This window comes from Mauremys mutica, chromosome 1 (assembly GCF_020497125.1).
Source record: "Mauremys mutica isolate MM-2020 ecotype Southern chromosome 1, ASM2049712v1, whole genome shotgun sequence".
NCBI classification, from domain to species: domain Eukaryota; kingdom Metazoa; phylum Chordata; order Testudines; family Geoemydidae; genus Mauremys; species Mauremys mutica.
In genome coordinates, this window is record NC_059072.1 from 32,726,783 (window position 1) to 32,748,426 (window position 21,644).

The window sequence follows — 21,644 nt, forward strand, 5'->3', positions numbered from 1 at the left end:
TTCCAATCTTATACCGCCTTTTTTACAATCTATAAAATAACAAGTACATATTAATGCCAGACCTTTGCTGTACATTACAGAACACATTACTACAGCAAATGTCATTAAGAAGTACCTGATAGCTGTGGGAAGGCAGTATATCGTTATGCAGATTATACTATTTGCAACAACACAGCATGTAGTATTGACAAAGAACTTCTAAGCAGTCTGCAGTGGAAATCTATTAATTTGTCACATTTTCTCAGTGTTTGTCCTCCTTTTCCCATTATTTAAAGTGTGGGTCCTATCTTATGTAAAAATGGCAAATTCTTACTCAATAAATCTGTCCCCTGTGTGTATTCAGTAATATTCACTGATTTTTAGTGACATAAATAAGATTTTGCTACTTTGACTCCTGTTAGCACTGCAGGGTGAATATATATAGCAGGAGAAAAAATTGCCAGATTCATTTTTGGCTTGCATATCATTGACAGAATGGGTGGACTCTTTGGGTCTGTAACAGTTCTTCTTCGAGTGATTGCTCCTATGCATTCCAGTTAGGTGTGCGCGCCGCGCGTGCACGGCATCTCGGAACTTTTTTACCCTAGCAACTCCGGCGGGCCGGCTGGGCGCCCCCTGGAGTGGCGCCGCTATGGCGCTGAATATATACCCCAGCCGGCCCGTCCGCTCCTCAGTTCCTTCTTACCGCCCATGACGGCCAGTTGGAACTGTGGAGTGCTCTCTGTCCTCCACAACCCTAGCTCTCGCTTCTTGTTTGTATATAGTTAGTTTAGTGATTAGTTTCTACAGTTTGTTAGTTAGATAGTTAGTGTTAGATAAGGTAAAAGGGGGGTTTTTCCCCCTTTGCCTCCCCCGGTGCGGGCTCATGCCCAAGGCACCGGGCTTTAAGCCCTGCGCAGCGTGCCAGAGGCCTATGCCTGTCGGAGACCCCCACGACGCCTGCCTCCGTTGCCTGGGCGAAGGACATAGAACAGATAAGTGTTCGCTCTGTTCCACCTTCAAACCGCGAACTCGAAAAGAGCGGGATATCCGCTTAAAGCAGCTACTGATGGAAGTGTCGCTCCAGCCCCCGGCACCGTCCGCGCCGGCACCGCAAGCTTCCTCGGTGCAGAGCGCACCGGCGGCGCCGAGCCGCTCAGGCTCCACGGCACCACAGCCTCAGAAAGCGGCTACGAAGTCCCGGCACCGCTCGCTTTCGCCTTCAAAGAAACATAAGCTGGCCCGCGCTGAGGACTCGGCGAAAACGATTGCGCCACCTGCGGCCCCAGCAGTGACCGTGCGCAAGTCGTGCACCGGGCTTTTGACTCCGGCGCCGCAAGGCCCGTCGAGTCCGGCGCCGCCACGCTCCCCGGTATCGACCATGGTTGAGCCCCGGCTGCCTTCGACACCGGAGACATTCTCTGAGGCGCGTGAGCTGATTCAGCTCATAGAGGCACCGAGCCTCCGGCCCCCGGCACCGCCAGTGCGGGCTGTCGTGTCGGCGGGAAAGCCGGCCAGAATGACCCGGCCGCCCTCTCTGGACAGGCGACATGGACGGCACACCCGGTCCCGGTCACGTTCCCGGTCCCATGGCAGATCTCGGCACCGCTCGCCATCGCAGTACCGATCGCCGTCGAAACGTCGGTCGCAGTCCCGGTACCGCTCGTCATCGCGGTACCGGTCGTACTCCCGGCGTCGCACGAGGTCCAGATCGCCATCACGCCGGCACCGGCAGAGGTCTCAGTCCCGGCACCGTTCCCGGCACTGCGACTCGCGCGGGCGCTCCCGGCACCGCAGGTCTCAGTCCAGGTCGAGCTCCCGGCACCGGTCGAGCTCCCGGCACCGGTCGAGCTCCCGGCACCGTGACGGATGTCGCTCCCAGTCGCTATCCCGGTACCGAGTGGAACAGCATCGCTCTTCGGTGACATCCGGGCACGGTCTGCCTTATTCGGCGGCGCACTCCGCCGGCGCCTCAGCACCTCCATGGCCATCCCGCCCCGCGTCGGTCGCTTCCGGGACGGAGGGCTACGGACACCTGCCGCCCACCCCACAGGGCCATCCTCAAGGGGCACAGCCGTGGGGCTTCTGGGTTCCCTGGGCCCAGTATGAGGCTCAGGGGGTGCCCTTCCCCCCGAGAGCCCTCGCGTCCGAACGCAGGGTACCGGAGGTGACACTCAGCCGACCGGCCCCTTCGCCACCAGGCGTGGGTTCCATACCGCCTGAACCCCAGGGGCACGCACAGCTTGACCCTCCTGACGAGCAGGCAGCGGATCCATCTTCGGAGGCAGTCATCCAGGGCTTATCCTCCTCGTCCTCACCTGACGAGGCGGTGGCCGGAGCGTCGTCCAAGGAGCCTCCGCCCATAGACTTGAAGGCGCACCAGGACCTACTTCGCCGCATGGCGGCGTCTATGGCTCTACCGATAGCGGAGGTCCAGGAGGACGAGGACCCCATCACGAATGTCGTGGGGGCAGAGGTTCCAGTGCGCGTCGCACTGCCATTTGTGAGGACAATTCAAAAGAATGCCACCACACTATGGCAGACGCCTGCGTCCGTCCCTCCTACGGCCCGTGGGGTTGAACGCAAATACTCTGTCCCTCCCACGGGCTATGAGTATCTATATACTCACCCGACCCCGGACTCGTTGGTCGTCCAATCGGTCAATGATAGGGAGAGACGCGGCCAGCCCCTGCCCCTGCGCCCAAATCGAAGGACGCGCGGCGTATGGACCTACTAGGCCGTAAGGTCTATTCCGCTGGCGGTCTGCAGATGCGGATCGCCAATCAGATGGTCCTCCTCGCCAGGTACGTCTTCGACATTATGGCGTCCCTGACGAAATTTACGGAGCTCCTGCCAACAGCCTCCCGACAAGAGTTCGCGGCGATGTTGGACGAGGGAAGGAGGTCATCTAGGTCCTCCATCACGGCCGCCCTCGATGCTGCGGACTCCGGAGCTCGGACCTTGGCCTCCGGCGGGACGATGCGGCGCATCGCCTGGCTGCAGTCCTCCACCCTGCCGCCGGAGGTCCAATACACACTGCAGGACCTGCCTTTTGACACACAGGGTCTTTTTTCAGAGAAGATGGATTCTCGGATCCAGACCCTGAAGGACGGCTGTATTGCAATCCGCACTCTCGGGATGCACACGCCGGCGACGCAGCGCAGGTCATTCAGGCAGCAGCCCTCCCGGCCCTTCTATCAGCAGCGATATCGGCCATACAATAGCCGGCGACCGGCCCAAAATCGCCGTCGTCCTTCAGGCAACCGCCGTAACCAGGGCCAGGCCTCGTCCAAGGCCCCTCAGGGGGCCAAGCAGGCCTTTTGATGGGACGCTCGAGGACGGCCCATCACTCTCCCTACCGGATCCTTCCCCGTTATTTTACAACCGCCTTTCCCATTTCTTTTCGGCGTGGTCCCAAGTAACATCAGACAACTGGGTGCTCCAAACGGTCCAGTCGGGATACCGCCTGCAATTTGTTTCGCCCCCACCTTCCCACCCACCCTCCCTGTCCCTCTTCAGGGACCCCTCTCACGAGCAAGTCCTCTTACAAGAGGTTCAGACTCTGTTGAGCGTGGGTGCCATAGAAGCAGTGCCTCAAGACAGGCGGGGCAGGGGATTCTATTCCCGTTATTTTCTCATCCCCAAAGCGAAAGGGGGGCTACGTCCTATCCTGGACCTTCGCGAGCTGAACAAGTACCTGCTCAAGCCCAAGTTTCGCATGGTCACCTTGGGGACCATCATTCCCTCTCTGGATCCGGGAGATTGGTTTGCCGCCCTCGACATGAAGGATGCCTACTTCCATGTCACGATCTATCCTCCCCATCGTCGTTACCTCCGGTTTGTGGTCAACAACACCCACTACCAGTTCGCCGTGTTGCCGTTCGGACTCTCCACCGCCCCGAGGGTATTTACCAAATGCATGGCGGTAGTGGCCGCAGCCCTCCGACGTCGTCAGATACACGTCTACCCGTATCTCGACGACTGGCTGGTTCGAGGTCAGTCCCGACAACTCGTGATGGACCAGATCGCAGAAATCCTGTCTCTCTTTCAGCGTCTCGGTCTTCTCATCAACGCCGAGAAGTCCACGTTGATTCCGGCACAGCGAGTGGAGTTCATCGGAGCGGTCCTCGACTCCACGGTGGCCAGGGCCTGTCTCCCTCGCGCTCGACACCAGACGATGGTCTCCATCATCCGGGACCTCGTCACCTTCCCGACCACGACGGTGCGCTCGTGCCTCCGCCTCCTGGGCCACATGGCTTTGTGCACGTATGTCACCGCGTACGCGCGGCTCCACCTCCGCCCGTTCCAGTCTTGGCTCGCGTCGGTGTACCGGCCTCATCGAGACCCCATCGACATGGTGGTCACGGTCACCGGGACGACCCTCGAGTCCCTCCGCTGGTGGCTCGACCCGGAGGTCGTGTGTGCGGGAGTCCCGTTCCATCCTCCTCGCCCATCCGCCACTCTGACCACAGATGCCTCAGCGCTCGGTTGGGGAGCTCACCTGGCCGATCTTCATACCCAGGGTCTGTGGTCGCCCCAGGAGCTCGCCCTGCACATCAATGTCCGCGAGCTGCGAGCGATCCGTCTGGCCTGTCGCACCTTCTGCTCCCGCCTGCAAGGCCGCTGTGTAACAGTGTTCACGGACAATACAACAGCAATGTTCTACGTGAACAAGCAGGGCGGAGCCCGATCCTCCCTCCTCTGCAAGGAGGCGATGCTCCTGTGGGACTTCTGCGTGACCCACTCCATTCACCTGGAAGCGTCCTTTCTTCCGGGAGTGCAGAACACGCTGGCCGACCATCTCAGCAGGTCGTTCCTCTCCCACGAGTGGTCCCTCCCTCCGGATGTCGTCCACACAATCTTCCGGAGGTGGGGATTTCCCCAAGTAGACCTATTCGCCTCCAGGGAGAACAGGAAATGCCATCTGTTTTGCTCATACCAGGGTCGCTCGCCAGGCTCCCTGTCGGACGCCTTCCTTTACCCCTGGACGGATCGCCTCCTCTACGCCTTCCCTCCGTTCCCGCTCATGCACCGAGTGCTCCTGAAGCTTCGGAGGGACAGAGCCCACGTCATACTCGTAGCGCCAGCCTGGCCGAGGCAGCACTGGTACACCCTGCTGCTCGAGCTCTCCGTTCGGGAACCCATCCCCCTTCCGTTGTGGCCGGACCTCATCACCCAGGACTTCGGCAGACTCCGCCATCCGAACCTGCAGTCCCTCCATCTTACAGCTTGGTACCTGAGTGGTTGACCCACGCGGAGAGGGGCTGTTCTGCAGCAGTTCAGCAGGTCCTGCTTGAGAGCAGGAAGCCTTCCACTCGCTCCACTTACCTAGCGAAATGGAAGAGATTCGCACTCTGGTGTGATCAACGAGGTCTCAATCCGTTCGTAGTCCCGGTCCCTACCATCCTGGACTACCTCTGGTACCTTAAGGAGCAAGGTCTTGCGGTCTCCTCCTTGAGAGTTCACCTGGCGGCAGTGTCCGCCTTTCGTCCATCCGTGGAAGGTCGGTCCATCTTCTCGAACCAGATGGTTTCCCGCTTCCTCAAAGGCCTGGACCGCTTGTGCCCGCCGGTGCGGCGTCCTACCCCGACCTGGGATTTGAACCTCGTGCTGACCAAGCTGATGGGTCCTCCTTTCGAGCCCTTAGCCACGTGTTCCCTGCTCTACCTCTCCTGGAAGACGGCCTTCCTCGTCGCCATTACATCAGCGAGGCGAGTCTCTGAGCTCCGCGCTCTGACGGTTAGCCCGCCATACACCGTCTTCCATGGGGACAAGGTGCAGCTTCGCCCTCATCCGGCCTTCCTTCCGAAGGTAGTGTCAGCTTTCCATCTCAACCAGGAGATCTTCCTCCCGGTGTTCTTCCCGAAGCCGCATACCTCGCCTCGGGAGCAACAGCTGCATACCCTCGACGTCCGCAGGGCGCTCGCTTTCTACATCGAGCGGACTAAGCCCTTCCGGCGTTCGCCCCAGCTGTTCGTAGCGGTTGCTGACCACATGAAAGGCGAGCCGATATCCTCCCAGCGGATTTCCTCCTGGGTCACTGCGTGTATCCGGACCTGCTACGAGCTTGCTCGCGTCCCCCCGTGCCGACTCACCGCCCACTCGACGAGGGCGCACGCCTCGTCGGCTGCCTTCCTGGCCCACGTTCCGATCCAGGACATCTGTCGAGCGGCCACCTGGTCTTCGGTCCACACCTTCGCCTCCCACTACGCGTTGGTGCAACAGTCTCGAGACGACGCAGCCTTCGGCTCCGCGGTATTACACTCCGCCACGTCTCACTCCGACCCCACCGCCTAGGTAAGGCTTGGGAATCACCTAACTGGAATGCATAGGAGCAATCACTCGAAGAAGAAAAGACGGTTACTCACCGTAGTAACTGTTGTTCTTCGAGATGTGTTGCTCCTATCCATTCCAGACCCGCCCTCCTTCCCCACTGTCGGAGTAGCCGGCAAGAAGGAACTGAGGAGCGGACGGGCCGGCTGGGGTATATATTCAGCGCCATAGCGGCGCCACTCCAGGGGGCGCCCAGCCGGCCCGCCGGAGTTGCTAGGGTAAAAAAGTTCTGAGATGCCGTGCACGCGCGGCGCGCACACCTAACTGGAATGGATAGGAGCAACACATCTCAAAGAACAACAGTTACTACGGTGAGTAACCGTCTTTTCATCCTCCTCCTCCTCAACATCTCTGTTGGTTTGGGAATTATTAATTATTTCTTTTTCTTGTATACAGTGTAATTGCATAAAAGGGAAAGAGAAGGGGTGGGTAAGGTTATATCTTTTTATTGGACCAACATCCGTTGATGAGCGAGACAAGCTTTTGAGCTTACGCAGAGGTTTTCTGTCCTGAAGAAGAAGAGCTCTGTATAAGCTCAAAAGCTTGTGTATCACACCAGTGGATGCTGATCCAATACAAGAGATAACCACACCCACCTTTTCTATCTTTTTTTTTCTTTTATGTCCTGACCTCCTTTGGTTTTCCTGTGGTCATTTGTGTCTCCTTTGATAGATCTTCTACCCTTTCTTCCAGACTATGGAAGTCTCAGATGGGCTCTTGGTCCTCTTCTCTCTCTACATTCTATCACAGGGTGAGCTCATCCACTCCGACAGCTTCAAGTGACATCTTTATGTTGATAATATACAAATCTACCTCTCCATTTCCAACCTATCTCCCTCAGATCAAGCCTGCATTTCAGCTTCTCTGTATGACTTCTCTCCAGAAAGTGCATGACTTAAACATAATATAACTAAACTGAGCTCCTTGTTTTTTCTCATAAACTCTTTCTACTTCCCTCATTTTTTTGTCCCATTCTTTTTACAGCAGCACCTACCTGATACCAAAGCTCATAATCTTTGGTTCTTCCACGTTTTCTTCTCACATTCAGGCTGTGTCCAAATCATGCTGTTTTTTCACAGCACATTTCAAAGATCTCTCCTTTTCTCTGAGTCCGAACAGCTAAAACTCTTATCTCTTGTCTTGGCTACTGTAATATCCTCCTCTCAGGCTTTCTGAACACCCACAGATTAACTCTTTAGTCCATCCAGAATACAAAATTTGTTTTCCTACCCAGTTGATCTCACTATGAGTCACTATTTTCCCCATCAAAGATTTTCTGTACTTTGCTCCATGCTGAGGCTCCTTCGCAAACAGTCCCCTGTTCTTTGAAAACCACTCTCATCTCAGACCTGACAAACTCACTACACCATTTAAAACTTCTATTTGCATTAGTTTCTCTCTCACATGTGCATGCACACACATTCTGCAAAGCAAAACATGCGTAAAGTTTAGATAAAAATTCCCTGATTAAATAGTTTTATACCAGTAGATTACAAGAACATTGTACAACAGTGGACTTCACTTCAGACATATTCCTTACCCGTGCTAATCTAAGTAGTCTCAGTATTTGAAACTTTCCAAATGATTCTTTGAAGCACACCAAACAATGCTGCTGTCATCCTTTTTAACACTACCACCATTTTCCTTAGGTGACACTTCCATTGGACCAGTGATGGAACAGTGCATCTGGCAGACTGGATCAGTTGGATAATTAATATGTTTGAAGCTCCATGTAAGCAGTTTAGGTCATTAAGCCAGTCTGATTTATGTACTTATGAAAAATTAAGTAGCTCCTTGAAGAACTTTGGAATCATAAAGCAAATGTACCAACCATGTACATTTATGTACAAACTACCTTGTCCATATCCTGTCTTGTGCTTGGCCAGTTTCCCTTTTAAAGGACTATGTTATTAATGATAGAAACATAAATATTTAATGCAAGAATTGAATCATCAGGTCTTTATATTTATTGCCAGTCTAAAAATCATGTTGGACCCCACATAAATATGTCTACTATATCTCTTCCTATAGTGCTGTAGAGGCTTAAAGTACATCAGGTGTCTGTTCTCAACAGTAATATCTAATTATCTTCATTTCAAACTAATGAGTAATTATCTTCTTCTTAAATTCAGAATCAGTGCTAGTTTATAAATCAGTCTGAAATGGGGCACAGCAATATTAAACAATGTAGTCTGCATCTTTTCCTCGAAAGGCTGCTCACATCACAAGCAGTTAACTGTGTCTTCCTACCAGGGCCGGCTCCAGGGGTTTTGCCGCCCCAAGCAGCACCAAAAAAAAAAAAAAAAAAGCCGCAATTGCGATCTGCGGCAATTCAGCGGGAGGTCCTTCGCTCCGAGCGGGAGTGAGGGACCCTCCGCCGAATTGCTGCTGAATATCTGAAAGTGCCGCCCCGCTCCAGAGTTGCCCCAAGCTTCTGCTTGATAAGCTGATGTCTGGAGCCGGCCCTGCTTCCTACCTAAATTTGGCAACTGAAGACGGAGTCTTCCAAATGTCAGTTGAATTCTTACATACCTAATTATTTTACTCATTTTTGGCTGTTCTTCACTGTTTAATTGGAACACCGTGGTATGCCTATTTATTACAAAGCTGTAACATTAAATATCCTGCCATTAACCAATGAATAAACTGAGGTTCTAAACTGATGCTGTTTTATCCACAGAGGCAATATTTTTAGGGATAGATCTGGTTTCAGTTGCCCCATGACCGTGCATGCGGCTTGAATTAAACATGTTTACTTTCCAAATCTTGTACTTTGATTGATACCCCTAAAAAAAAAAAAGGTTCCACTTATCAGCCCAGAGAACTGTGTAGCATTTCATCACTCCAGAAATCCAAAAAATTCAGATCTCTGAACAAAACAGCGTAATGGAACAGACACCGACGGTGAAACTTGTTACACAGTAGTAATTATGGATAACTGCAAAAAAAATAATGTATTCACTAATTAAACTCCAAGTATTTTAAATTGAAAGCAAGGATTTGACTTTCTTCACATGGAATGACAAATTGTTTGTTTTTGCCTTTTTGTTAATTTATTCAATTTGAAAAAATATAGGAACTTGAAAAATAGTGTTCATTCCTGTATTCATCTTTGTTCTGCCTGTTCACTGCCTCACTCATAGTACCCAAATGAGATGTTAAAAAAAAATGCAAGTTATCTTATATGTGTAATGTGATATTCAGGCACTGTGCGTCACATTCATCCCAGGGGAACTCTATTGCCTTCATTGGATTACACCAGGGATTAATGTATTTCCCTGAGACTAACCAATTTTCAATCTAATACAATATAAATTCACAAGTTACTATACCTATAAAGTATGGACTAAAAATAAAAGAACTGCCTGAATCATAACTACAGCATCACTATCTATCTGTTCTACTGTATTCATGACTCTGTAAACTACTGAATCATTTACAAATAAAATGAAAATAGCCCCTGTGGGAACCATATCTTTCAGAAATAGTGATTCAGTGTCTGGCTCTGCTGTCTTTGAAAGCCACAACCATGGTAATAACATGAAACAAGATAAAGCTCAGTCCAATCTGGGATGCATGGGTTAAATACTGTAACTGTTTGCCACAGTACAGAGAAAAGTAGAGCTCTATTTCTTTCATACACACACTTTACAGAAAAAGGAAATATACTTTTATAGACTGTTCTTAGTTCACATTAGCCATAGCACTGTGGAAAATTCTGCACCAATTAGCCATCTTCATGTATAGTGGTTCAGCATCATTTTCTTTTATCACCTAGTTGTATTAACCAAGATTTTAAGAAGTGATGTTTGGATGTCCAATTTGAAGGTGGCAGCTAAAGGACAACAGCACCCTACCTACAGGATGAGGAGTCATGCACCTGGTGAATCACTACCAATCTACACTGGTCTTGACTATTGACATGTTAGTCCCCATACGGTCCCTTTCTCCCCATCTCCCACACAGGTGTCTCTGGTTTTCTGACACCCTGCAATGGAGAGAGAGAGAGAGAGGAGGAAACTCAAGCACCAGTTGCAGGAAAAGGACAACTCAGACAATATGAAACATAATGCATTCCTCATATCCTGTGCTGATGGTGTGTTACAAGCCAAGAAAATCTTCCTGCCAGTGTCCATTGAGGCTGCCAATTCCTACTCAAGGAGTGGTAAATAGCTTCAATTCTGAAATCCTAGAACCTTCATCAGAACCAAACAGCAAATGTTGTGAAGAATTATCATCCTACTTCGCTGAAAAGATCATACACATTTGAGAAGTCTTCTCAAACAGTATGGGTCCACCCTGATGATATCCTCCAGCCAACAACCCACCTGCATTCCCAAAATGAGTACATTCACTCCTCAAGAAGTTCTGGACACCCTAAAGGAGTCTTTACCAATACTTGGTAATCCAACCCAGGCCTTTCTTGGCTTGTGAAAAAGAGGCATGACCAATTAGTGCCATTCCTGACCCAAAACAGTAAATGCCTCATATACAGAAGGAATTTTCCTTTTTCTTTCATTATACTAACTGAAGTTAACGTTCTAGTCCTAGCACTATCTGGATTCAGGCCAGGACATAGAACTGAAACCACCTTAGTGCTACTGATGAATGATGTCCTTATGTCAATGACTAGAAGACACACAGACATTGTCATTCTCCTGGACCTGTGTACAGCATTGACACTGCTGACAGTTTGATTTTGCTGTCTTGCCTGTGAGAGATGGCAAGGTCCAGGGTAATATACTAAAATGGTCTGAGTCCTTACAAGAAAGACACACTCAACAAAAAGTAATGGAGTTCCACTCTCTCTGGTCCTTTTCAACATTCACATGCAACCATTAGTTGAACTAGTCAGATGACATGGACTGAAGTGCCAGCAATATGCAAGTGATGCATAGCTCTAGCTCTCCTTCATCACACAAAACTACACCATTACCACCAAGACGGCCCAGTGCTTTAATGATCATTTGGATGAGCTTCATGGATGAAGAAAAGCTGGCTGAAGCTGAAATCAATCAAAAAAGAGGTGATGCTGGTGGACAAAGGAAAGTCTTCTGAAAGGCTTGCAGCCATGGTGCAGTCTCCATTGACTGAAGATACACACCCACAGTTAGTCAATTAAGTCCATAATCTAGGAGTACTCTTGGCTTCTTAGTTGACTCTGACTCACACGGCAGCATCTGCAAATAACACTTTCTACTATATCTGCTTGCTATCCTGGCAGATGAACACCTGACCTCAATTTTTCAGTCTGTCTTTACTTCTCGGCTGGATCACAGAAATGCAGTATACCTGCACATGAAGCCTTCAGCATTTAGGAAACTCTAACTAGTACAGATGTTGCGGAACATCTCCTCAGCAACACAGGCTATCAGGAACACATCAGACCTGTCCTTTGCTCTCTACACTGGCTTCCCAAAGAATTTCATCAAGTTCAAAGTCTCAGTCCTTATCTTCAAAACACTCTGTGGCCTGAGCCCAGGATATCTAAAAGATCATTTAAAGCACCAGGATGATGACAGTCGTTGCCAACTATGCTTTTCTGGCACAATGGAACACTCATCTCATATGTCCACAGACAGAAATGTCTCCAGGAATGGTCTGAGCCTGTGGAATGAATTCCCACAAGAAGTAAGGGTCATCACAAATCTCACAATTTTCCACTCTAAGTGCACAGCACATTTCCTTGACCTTGCCTTCTCTAATATAAACACATAGCAACAGGCATATTTACATTAAAATATATAAATAAATAAAACTATCAAAAAAAGACACTCCATTGCACATGTTTCTTCCTCTGGAGAAGTGATGAGAGAACAAACAACATATAGCAGATGTGTAGTCACGTTGCTTAATGCACTACTGGAGGGCACTCAGATACTACTGTGATGAGCACAGTATAAGAGTCTATATAGAATGGAATAGATTTCTGAAAATCAGGCCCCCTTTAAGATATCTGAAGTTGAGCACCACAGAATGGATCAACTTTACAACATTATATGGTTATATATTTTTTTCTTAAGCAGTTGTGCGCTATATATTAACACAAGCAGTATTAATACAGAATAGGGCCTGATTCTCATATACTAAGGTCACTTTACACCACTCAAGAAGTGTAATGGGACTTCTAGAGTGAGCATAAATTACATTTACTTAATTACATTTAAAGTCATTTTATTCTTCCAGAGTTGTGTAAAATGACTTTAGAATAAATAAAAATTAGGCTAATAATCATAGAATCATAGAAATATAGGGTTAGAAGGGACCTTGAAAGTTCATCTAGTCCATCTCACTGAGCTGAGGTAGTACCAAGTATACCTAGACCATCCCTAGCAAGTGGTTTTTCTCATCTGTTCTTAACCTCCAGTAACGAAGATTCCACAGCCTCCCTAGGTAACCTGTTCCAGTGCTTAAGTATCCTTATAATTGCGGTAGTTTAAGCTGATTACTTCTTGTCCTATCTTCAGTGGAGATGAAGAACAATTGATCGCTGTAGTCTTCATAACAGCCCTTAATATATTTAAAGACCGTTATCAGGTCCACCCTAGTCTTCTTTACTCAAAACTAAACATATATTTTTAACCTTTCCTCAGGTTTTCTGAATGTTTTATCACTTTTTGTTGCACTTCTCTGGATCCTCTCCAATTTGTCTACTTCTTTCCTAAAGTGTGGTGCGCAAAACTGGACACAATATTCTAGCTGAGTCCTCACCAGTGCCTACTAGAGTGGAATGATTACCTCCAGTGTCTTAGGTACGATGATCTTCTTAATAAATCCCTGAACATTAGCCTTTTTTTTTGCAGCTGCTCAACACTGTTATCACATACTCAATTTGTGATGCATGATGACCCCCAAATCTTTTTCTGCAGTACTACTGCCTAGCCAGTAATTTCTCATTTTGTAGCTGTGCATTTTATTTTTCCTTCCTAAGTGTGGGACTTTGCACTTGTCTTTATTGAATTTCATCTTGTTGACTTCAGACCAATTCCTCCAATTTATCAAGTTCATTTTGAAATCTAATCCTGCCCTCCAAAGTGCTTGCAGTCTTTTCCAGCTTGGTGTCATCCACAAATTTTATAACACATGCAAGGAAAGGGATAGAGGGAGAAGCATAAGAAAATAGTCATACTATTCCACAACAAAACCATTTTTAAGATTAAATGAGTTAATAATGAAGTTTTCCAATTTAATACAACATATAAAGAATCATTCTTGAAAATACTGTACTTTGAGGGGGAGAGAGCCAGTCATTGCCCCTTATTATGCTTCATTTGGATTAATGATTAATTGTGTTTGACCTGTTGTGCTCTCATAATACATTTATACAGTCTCGTGGTTTACCTGTGACTGTAAGTATTGGTACAGGGTTTTTAGATACAAAGGACAGAAACTGCAGAGTGCCTACACATTTAGGAATTGTTTAATTTTTATCACAGCAAGATCAGAAGGAATCACTGTAATTAAGTTTGCAAAATGGTTTCAATTATATAAAGCTTTATTTTCAGACCATTGTAACTTTGTGGAGCATTCATCAGCTGAGCTGAAAATTTCCATGCTTGGCCCCTTTTCAGAAGTGAGAGGGCACCAAAATAATCTTCACTGAGAAACAGTGCTAGTGTTTTCCAGTACAAATTGGTTTTGATTTTACAGATGGATGTTTGTAACTCACATGCTGAATATGCAAAGTAGAATTCTACTAAACTGACTGTGTACTCTTAAAGAAAGCTGAGACTTCTGACACATGAGACTTCCCAGGCCAGTTTGGGGACTACTTTCCATATGCTTTGGAAAACCCAAAGAGCTAGTAAAGCTAAGGTCCTTCAGTAGCTCCTGCTGCTATTCTCATCAAAATATCCCATTAGCTTAGTTTAGTGTTCACAAGATTGGGAACCAGGAAGGCCTGAGTTCTATTTTTATTTCTTCCATTGACTTATCCTAACCAGCCAGGACTCAGGATGCTGTGAGGAAGGTAGAAAAAGAAAACACTAGGCATCTTTCCCAGAGGGAAACATTTCTTCCTGACTCCTGAAAGGGAGTTCTGGCCAGACCCACAAGAAATCTAGAAACCCAATTCTGGCATCTGCAACACCCTATAGGGAAGGGAAAGCTGGATGCTTTGACCAATTAAAATGGTGACTTAGGACCAAAAGGCCCTTAAATGATGCAGGGAAGGAGTGGAAGGAGATGTCATCACCACCTCCTCTAAACTTGGTTCCGGTTAGCCATTGGAGACAAAGACTCTTCCCCAGCCATTCATCATCACCCCCTGCTTCTCCGGCCGCAAACTCCGCATTCAAACATAGGAAGATCCCATCTATCTCCCAAGTAAAGAACCGTATCCCTGCCAGTCCGATAAAGTCCCTTCTTTCTCTCCCGCCGAGCTGGGAAGGCTTTAGGGGAGGATAAATCTGCTTTGTGGTATGATACAATTTTGATGCCATGAGCTATTCCAGTTTATCAGCAGTATAGTACACATTTATTTTATTTAACCAGTGGACTGTGAATGATCTTTTAAAATGTAACTAATGTTTAATAAAAGAAACAAAACTCAAATGGAAAAATCAGTGTTCAATGTTAAGAATGTCAGAGTCACAATGGCAAACAGTAAAATGTTAGGGCAGGAATGCTATGGCATTTCTTTTTCAACAATCCTGTGAATCACAACCAGTGTCACTAATCAAACCTGTTGAATTAATAGTTGCATCTTTTGATGTTGCTGGTTGGATATTTCTAGTTGAAGTCAGAACTACAATAGAGTGAGTTTCATATAGATAGACAATGGCAGAGTAATTGCCATGAAAAACACAGCACTGTATTTCTTAATTAACATTGCAATTTGTGTGGCTTAAATAATATTATATGTTCCCCAATAAAGCTCAATAATTCAAAAAATGGCAAATATCCCTCTTCCAGTTTAAAAAAAAAACATTTTAAAATCTAGTTTTTCAAGCACATTTTTAAAAAACATATTTTTTAAAAAACTGTTTTACTTTCACCAACTTGTGATTTTAATGAACAGGGTATGTTCACAAATGTCATAACCTCTAGTGAGATTCAGCCCCTTTTCAATGAAAAATTCCATTGGAAAGGCATGATATGGTTGCTATTATTTTAAATTTTGTGGTATTTGCTACAGAACTAGCTGGAGCAACATTTCTGATGTCAACAAATGGTGTTAAAACTGATTGATTGTGTTAATCTAGTCAAACTGGAAAAGCAGTCGTCCTTACAACATTCTTTTTCGTAATCCCATTAAAAAAATTGAACTAGTAAGCCTTTTATGCCTCTTTCCCCCTCCAGAAAGCAAGCATGTATCACTGTCAAAGCGAAAAAGATTTTAAATGAGAATATTCAGAGAAGTTTAACTAGCAAGCATATATGAAGCTCTCAGAGAAGAGCAGGAAAATTCACTTATCAGTTGCTCACTAGAAGCAATAAAGTTGTAGTTTACAGTGGATTTCAATAAAAAAAGATTGTATCTGATGTTAATTATCTGCTTAAGGATGACTGCTTTTAATGGCAGTGATTCATAAAAGTCCACACTATTTGATATATATGTTGTCCTTTTGGTACACTGATTAACAGGTATTTTGGTTTTGAGATTCATTATAAACCTGCCACCTGAAAAATATCTGAATGTCTCTCAGGAGGAGTTTAAGCATTCTGGTATTTTGACAGTAATGTGCTAACTAGAGGAGAACAAAAGTCTGCAAATGTTGCATTAAAAAGATTGCATGGTCCATCCTAGTAGGAAAAGTAATCTGAAGTAGGAAAAATAGGCCTGTTTTCAAAATACATAATTCATATGGTTTTAGATCTGGCATAAGTCATTTCATGTGAGACTAAGTACTCTTACAACAAAAAAGTACAACAAAAAGTACAAATGATTATTTTTTTCTGTTATGGCTAGGGCCCTACGAAATTCACGGCCATGAAAAACGCATCACGCACTGTGAAATCTGGTCTTGTGTGCTTTTACCCTATACTATATCGGTTTCACAGGGGAGACCAGTGTTTCTCAAATTGGGGATCCTGACCCAAAAGGGAGTTGCAGGGGGTCACCAGCTTATTTTAGGGAGCTCATGGTGTTGCCACCTGACTTCTGCGCTCTCTTCTGATCTGGGCATCGGGAAAGGGGCGGCTGTTAGCTGTGCCAACAGCAGCAGAGAAGTAAGGATGGCAATAATATACCATGCCACCCTTACTTCTGCGCTGCTGCCTTCGTATCTGGGTGGCCAAAGAGTGGCAGCTGCTGACTGAGGGCCCAACTCTGCAGGAAGCAGTGCAGAAGTAAGGATGGCAATACCATACCATGCCATCCTTACTCCTGTGCTACTGTGAAGAAGTAGGGGTAGAAGTACCGCAACCCCCCCCCACAATAACCTTGTGACCGCCTTCCCCCCCCCCCCCCAACTCCTTTATGGGCCAGGACCCCTACAATTAAAACACCATGACATTTCAGATTTAAATAGCTGATCTAATGAAATTTACTATTTTAAAATTTCTGACAGTGACATTGACCAAAACGGACCGTGAATTTGGAAGAGCCCTAGTTATGGCACGATAACATAGTTTGAGAAAACTGTACTTACAGATTAACCACAATTAAACTATTTTTGTTCTTTGAGCCCTTTAAAAAGTCTCCTTAGCTTGGAGTGTTAGGTGTCAATTAAAGTCTAAGCAATGTTATTAGCTTTTAGGATTAAAATGAGTTTCATCTGCTGTAGTTAGCATTAGCTGAAAGTTAGTGTATGCTAAGAGGTTTTAATTAAAAATGTTTGACCAGTTTAAATAAATGTTATGGTACTTGAATATAAATACTCACGAATTTAGTTAATTTGATCACTGTATATATGCTCGTGATAGTGCATACAGTAGCTTTTCAGTGGTGAACGCTCTTTAACAAATTTTAAAAAGAGAGAGAAAACATTTCCTACATATAGTTTGAAAGATAATTTCACTGGTGCTCACATCTTTGTTATTTGCCTAGAAACTGTAGAAAATAAGGTTAACACACTTAGCAGTCAATATTAAATCAGTGTTTGTTTAATTGTAAGTGACTAACTGGAGTTTATAACCCCCCTATAAGTAGCTTGTGGCATACTGCATGAAATCTTTTTAGATGATAAAAGCATTTGTTGTTTTTAAAAGAACAACAAAAAGAAGAAAAAAGTCAGGCTCAGTGAATTTAGAGTAATGTTTTGCCTACCATACATTTTTGGTCATGGTCACTCATTCTGTGTGTCACCAGGGTCTATTGTAACATATCAGAAGCAACATGCCCCAAAGAAGTAGTAGTGATCCTGGTAGTTTATTAAAAGGGGATGCAGATGAAAGTATGATGAAATGTGGGTGTTGGAGAGGAGCGAATTGGGTTTTAAAAACTCAGAGTCCAACTAAATAAATGGCAAGAAGGGACAGGAGACTATTAAAATCATTTTGGTGGTTGAAACAAGAAAGTTTCACTCTCTAAGCCAAACATAATACAGTTGTTCAATAACCAGAGACGTCTCCTCTTAAACTTTTTCCCGTTTGAAAAAATGGCAGCATCTATATGAATCTTTTTAAAAGGCCACTGCCAATGTATGTGGGGGTATTTTTGGCACTAGGCCGATTTTTTTTTTTAAGTCATCCAAAATGGGTACGCAGAATTAAACTGGGCATTTCTCTTCACATTACCTTTGAATTTAAATGTCACAGACCAAAGCGAACTGCTAATTTACAAACTGATAGACTTATTTCTATGAAGTTTTGTATGTTTTTACCAGATATAAAGGACATGAATGGAAAACTCTGCACAGAGTCCTATTTTTCTGGTATGAAAAAAACACTATGAGGTAAATAGGATGAATGCATTTTAATTAATAGCATTTGTATCAGGAAAAAAGGTTTAAATTTGCATATATTTACATATAATTGTTGGAAGACTAAGACAAAGGTCTTTATAAGCAACAGGGAAATTATTTGAAGATTGTCATACCACTATTTGAGGTAATTACCTTTGGCTGTTGGAAAGAGAGCAGTTTTCTTGAAACAAGTAACTGGCATTATATTGAGAATAAACTTATACAGTAGCTCTTCTGGAAAATACACTAGAACTCTTTAAAACTGTGGGTTGTTTAACATTCTTTATTTCTGGTATTTTTTCCTATTGTTCCTTTAAAGCATGCTTTCCATTGATCCTAGCAATGAAGGCAGCTGATCCCAGCAAGCAAGAGGTAGGGTATGTCTACAATGCAGGATCTCCCAGCCCATATAAATAGATTCACACTATCAGGTTTCAAACTAGCATGCTAAAAGTAGTAGTGTGAATGTTTTGGCTTGGGCAAAGCTCAGGCTGTCAAGCCCATGCAGCCCTTTAGGCTTCAGAGCCTGAGCTCCAGCCTAAGCCAGATCATCTACACTGCTGTTTTTAGTGTGCTGGCTCAAGTCCTGCTAGCACAAATCTGTCTACCCAAACTGGGACACTTGCTCCCATCTGTAGTGTAGACATACATGTATAGATCCTCTTCTGTTAATGGCCACCAAATACATTGGGAACTGGCCTTTCCAGGTGTCTTTTACCTGAATATTAGCTAGTTTGATGAAAAAGGAGAAATGAAATAAATTTAGATAGGGTCTGAAAAACATTTAGTATAAACACTTTACCTCAAATCTGTTTTCCTGAAAATTACAAGCAGATAAGATTTTTGTATGCCAGTTGAACTAAGTAAGTGATACATTTTAATTGGGTGACTTGCTATTTATTTAAAGCACATTTTTACATTGCATTACATTGGCTGAAGTGATTGTGTGAACAAGTTCTCACTCTAAGAACAAGGTACGACTGATGGTTCATGGTTTTTTTTGGTTTTTTCCCCTGCTTTAAGTTGCAGTAATGGGGATTGCTCATTTAATTCCAAAGAAACCATGCATGCTTAATTGGTCATCAACCAGTTATATGCATGTTTGTGTGTCTATATGAATATAATAACTTGCAATATAGGTATGAGGAACCGCAGTATCTATTGACAAAAGTTAATGGCAGTTGTATATGGTGATGAGTATTGTACATGGAGTTGAAAAAGAATATTTAATCCAAATGTTGTTTACATCCTTTATAGTAAATATTTTAGAAATATACTTGTAAAAAAATTGTCAGTGGCACCCACATTTATTAAGAAATAAACATTTTAATTTGAAACTGTTGATGACCTCCCATTGCAGACAGAGCATTCAAATTGCTAAATAGAATCAATTAAGAACATGCTATTCAGAGAAAGGAAACAAAGGCATAGGAGAAATGAATTGCCTTCTGTCAAATATTGCTAAGTAAAATAGTTGTGGTTATATAGTGTAACTTCCCTTCAGAGCCAGTTTGGTGTTACAGGGGAAATTAGGGAAATTCATCTATTCAAGTCATTTGAATACAGCATTTTGAATACATTTGCCTCTTGTTTATTCCTTCATGTGAGAATTATATACTGCATTATATACACCATCATATTGTTAACTTCTGGTCCTTACCATAAAATTACACAAAGGCAAAATAATGTTTCAGGGGAATAATGGGGGCAGTGGGAAGCGGTGGCCAGCACATCCCTCGGCCTGCACCACTTCCCACCGCCCACATTGGCCTGGAGCAGTGAACCACGGCCAGTAGGAGCCGCAATCGACTGAACCTGCAGATGCGGCAGGTAAACAAACTGACCCGGCCCGCCAGGGTGCTTACCCTGGCCAGCCACGTGCCAAAGGTTGCCGACCCCAGTGTATATAAAAAGGCAGTTTCCCTTATGTTATCAACCATGAGAATTGCCTAGTTCTTCTTGTAATGATTGTCCATACAGATTCTACTCTTGGTGTGTGTGAGGTTGGATTATTTTGAGCAGCACCATCTGTAAGAGCTGCATCTGCACCCTGAGAAGCCTCAACCAGGTGATTCAGATCCTTCTTACCACCTGTGGCTGTGAGCTAGAACATCTTCAGTATCTGAGTCCCTTATGACTTTACCTTTAGTGTTTATTAATTATAGTTAGTATAAATAGTCAGGTAGTTAATTCTAATTCTGTTGGTTTCCTTTGGCTATACTATGTAATCTGTCTCAGTATAAATGTATAAAAATTGTAGACAGTTTATCAATGGATTTTCTTTATTCCTCCTCCTTCCACCCCCCCATTTCCAGTGTCTTATGTTACTCAAACACCTAGTCAATTGGGATTCAGGTCCTGCCCCTTCTGTGAGGCACCAATGCCAGTTAATAACAGGCATTCTAGGTGTCTAATTTGCCTAGGAGAGAGACATGTCACAGAGCTCTGCTCTGTGCGCCAAGTCTTCTCCAAACGTTCTCAGAAAGCAAGGGAGGTAAGACTTAGGATTTTCCTGCTGGAACAATCGATGCAAGTCTCATTGGATCCTGGCACACTAACAAAGGAGCTTCACCAGTAGGGTCAGTCACATGCCTCCAGTGCCCTGGTGAGCCAAGACACCATTCCAAGCTCCTAGACCACTTCTCAAGTCCCATTCATCTGCACATAAGCATCAACTTCTGAAAGGGGCTGTAAGGAGCACTGCTCCCTTGATCAGAATAGACATTATTTTCCTTCTCCAAATAGGAGGCAAATACCTTCCCTAAAAGCCTCTTCTACGGTACTCCTGAAGCCAGTCCTGTTTTGGTACCTCCATGGTGAAATCAAAATTGACATAGATGGTTGCGTTGCAGAATAAGGACCACACTGCCTCTAGTAGCGATCACTCAGCACCAATCTCAAGACCAAGTGCCACAGACAGGGAAAGGCACTATCAACCACTTTAGTACCTTCCAACTCCAAGGCACCAGATGCCGAGATGCTCATCTTATTGGCATCAGTACAATTCATAGCAACTTTGCTGTAGGCCCAGTACCAGAGACTTTTCTGTCGGGAGACTCAAGGAGATGATCACCAAACACTCATCCTCTCAACCACTTATGATACCAGCCACAATTTTCACCAAGCAGGCAACTTCTGACAGGACCACCCAGCCTCTTAAAGAGGTATGCGCCTTTTCATCCTCCTCAAAGGAATACAGTAATGTCGTTAGATGTTGTTAGACATTGGCTGCGAGTGTGTATTCTCTGTGTGTTATCCCAGCTCTGCACAGATAGTTGGCACAGTAGACCTCGATTGAACTGTTCAATGACCACATACTTGGTTCATAGCAAAGGCACTTGGTCAGTTTTATTGTCTATGAAGCACAGTCCTAATGTCCTGGCTCAATGGTTACAGGTACATGAACATATGTATGCCCATTGCAATGGACTAGCTTAGTTAATAGTGGGACTTTCCATTATCCCGTAGGCCAGCCAAAGACACTCC

The 21,644-nt window shown here is 45.3% G+C and overlaps 1 protein-coding gene across 6 annotated transcripts in view; it reads left to right on the plus strand.

The window, feature by feature from the left end:
- The window catches only part of TBC1D22A (TBC1 domain family member 22A), a 409,891-nt gene that overhangs the window by 270,603 nt on the left and 117,644 nt on the right, over positions 1 to 21,644 (plus strand). Inside the window, exon 12 of one of the 6 annotated variants that reach the window (XM_044995251.1) lies at positions 7,962 to 8,487. The exons of the other annotated variants lie outside the window; for them this stretch is intronic. Within the exon in view, the coding sequence (XP_044851186.1) occupies positions 7,962 to 7,985 (24 nt within the window). The 3' untranslated portion in view covers positions 7,986 to 8,487. Of the gene's footprint in view, positions 1 to 7,961; positions 8,488 to 21,644 lie in introns of those variants that run through there. 6 annotated transcript variants of the gene reach the window in all.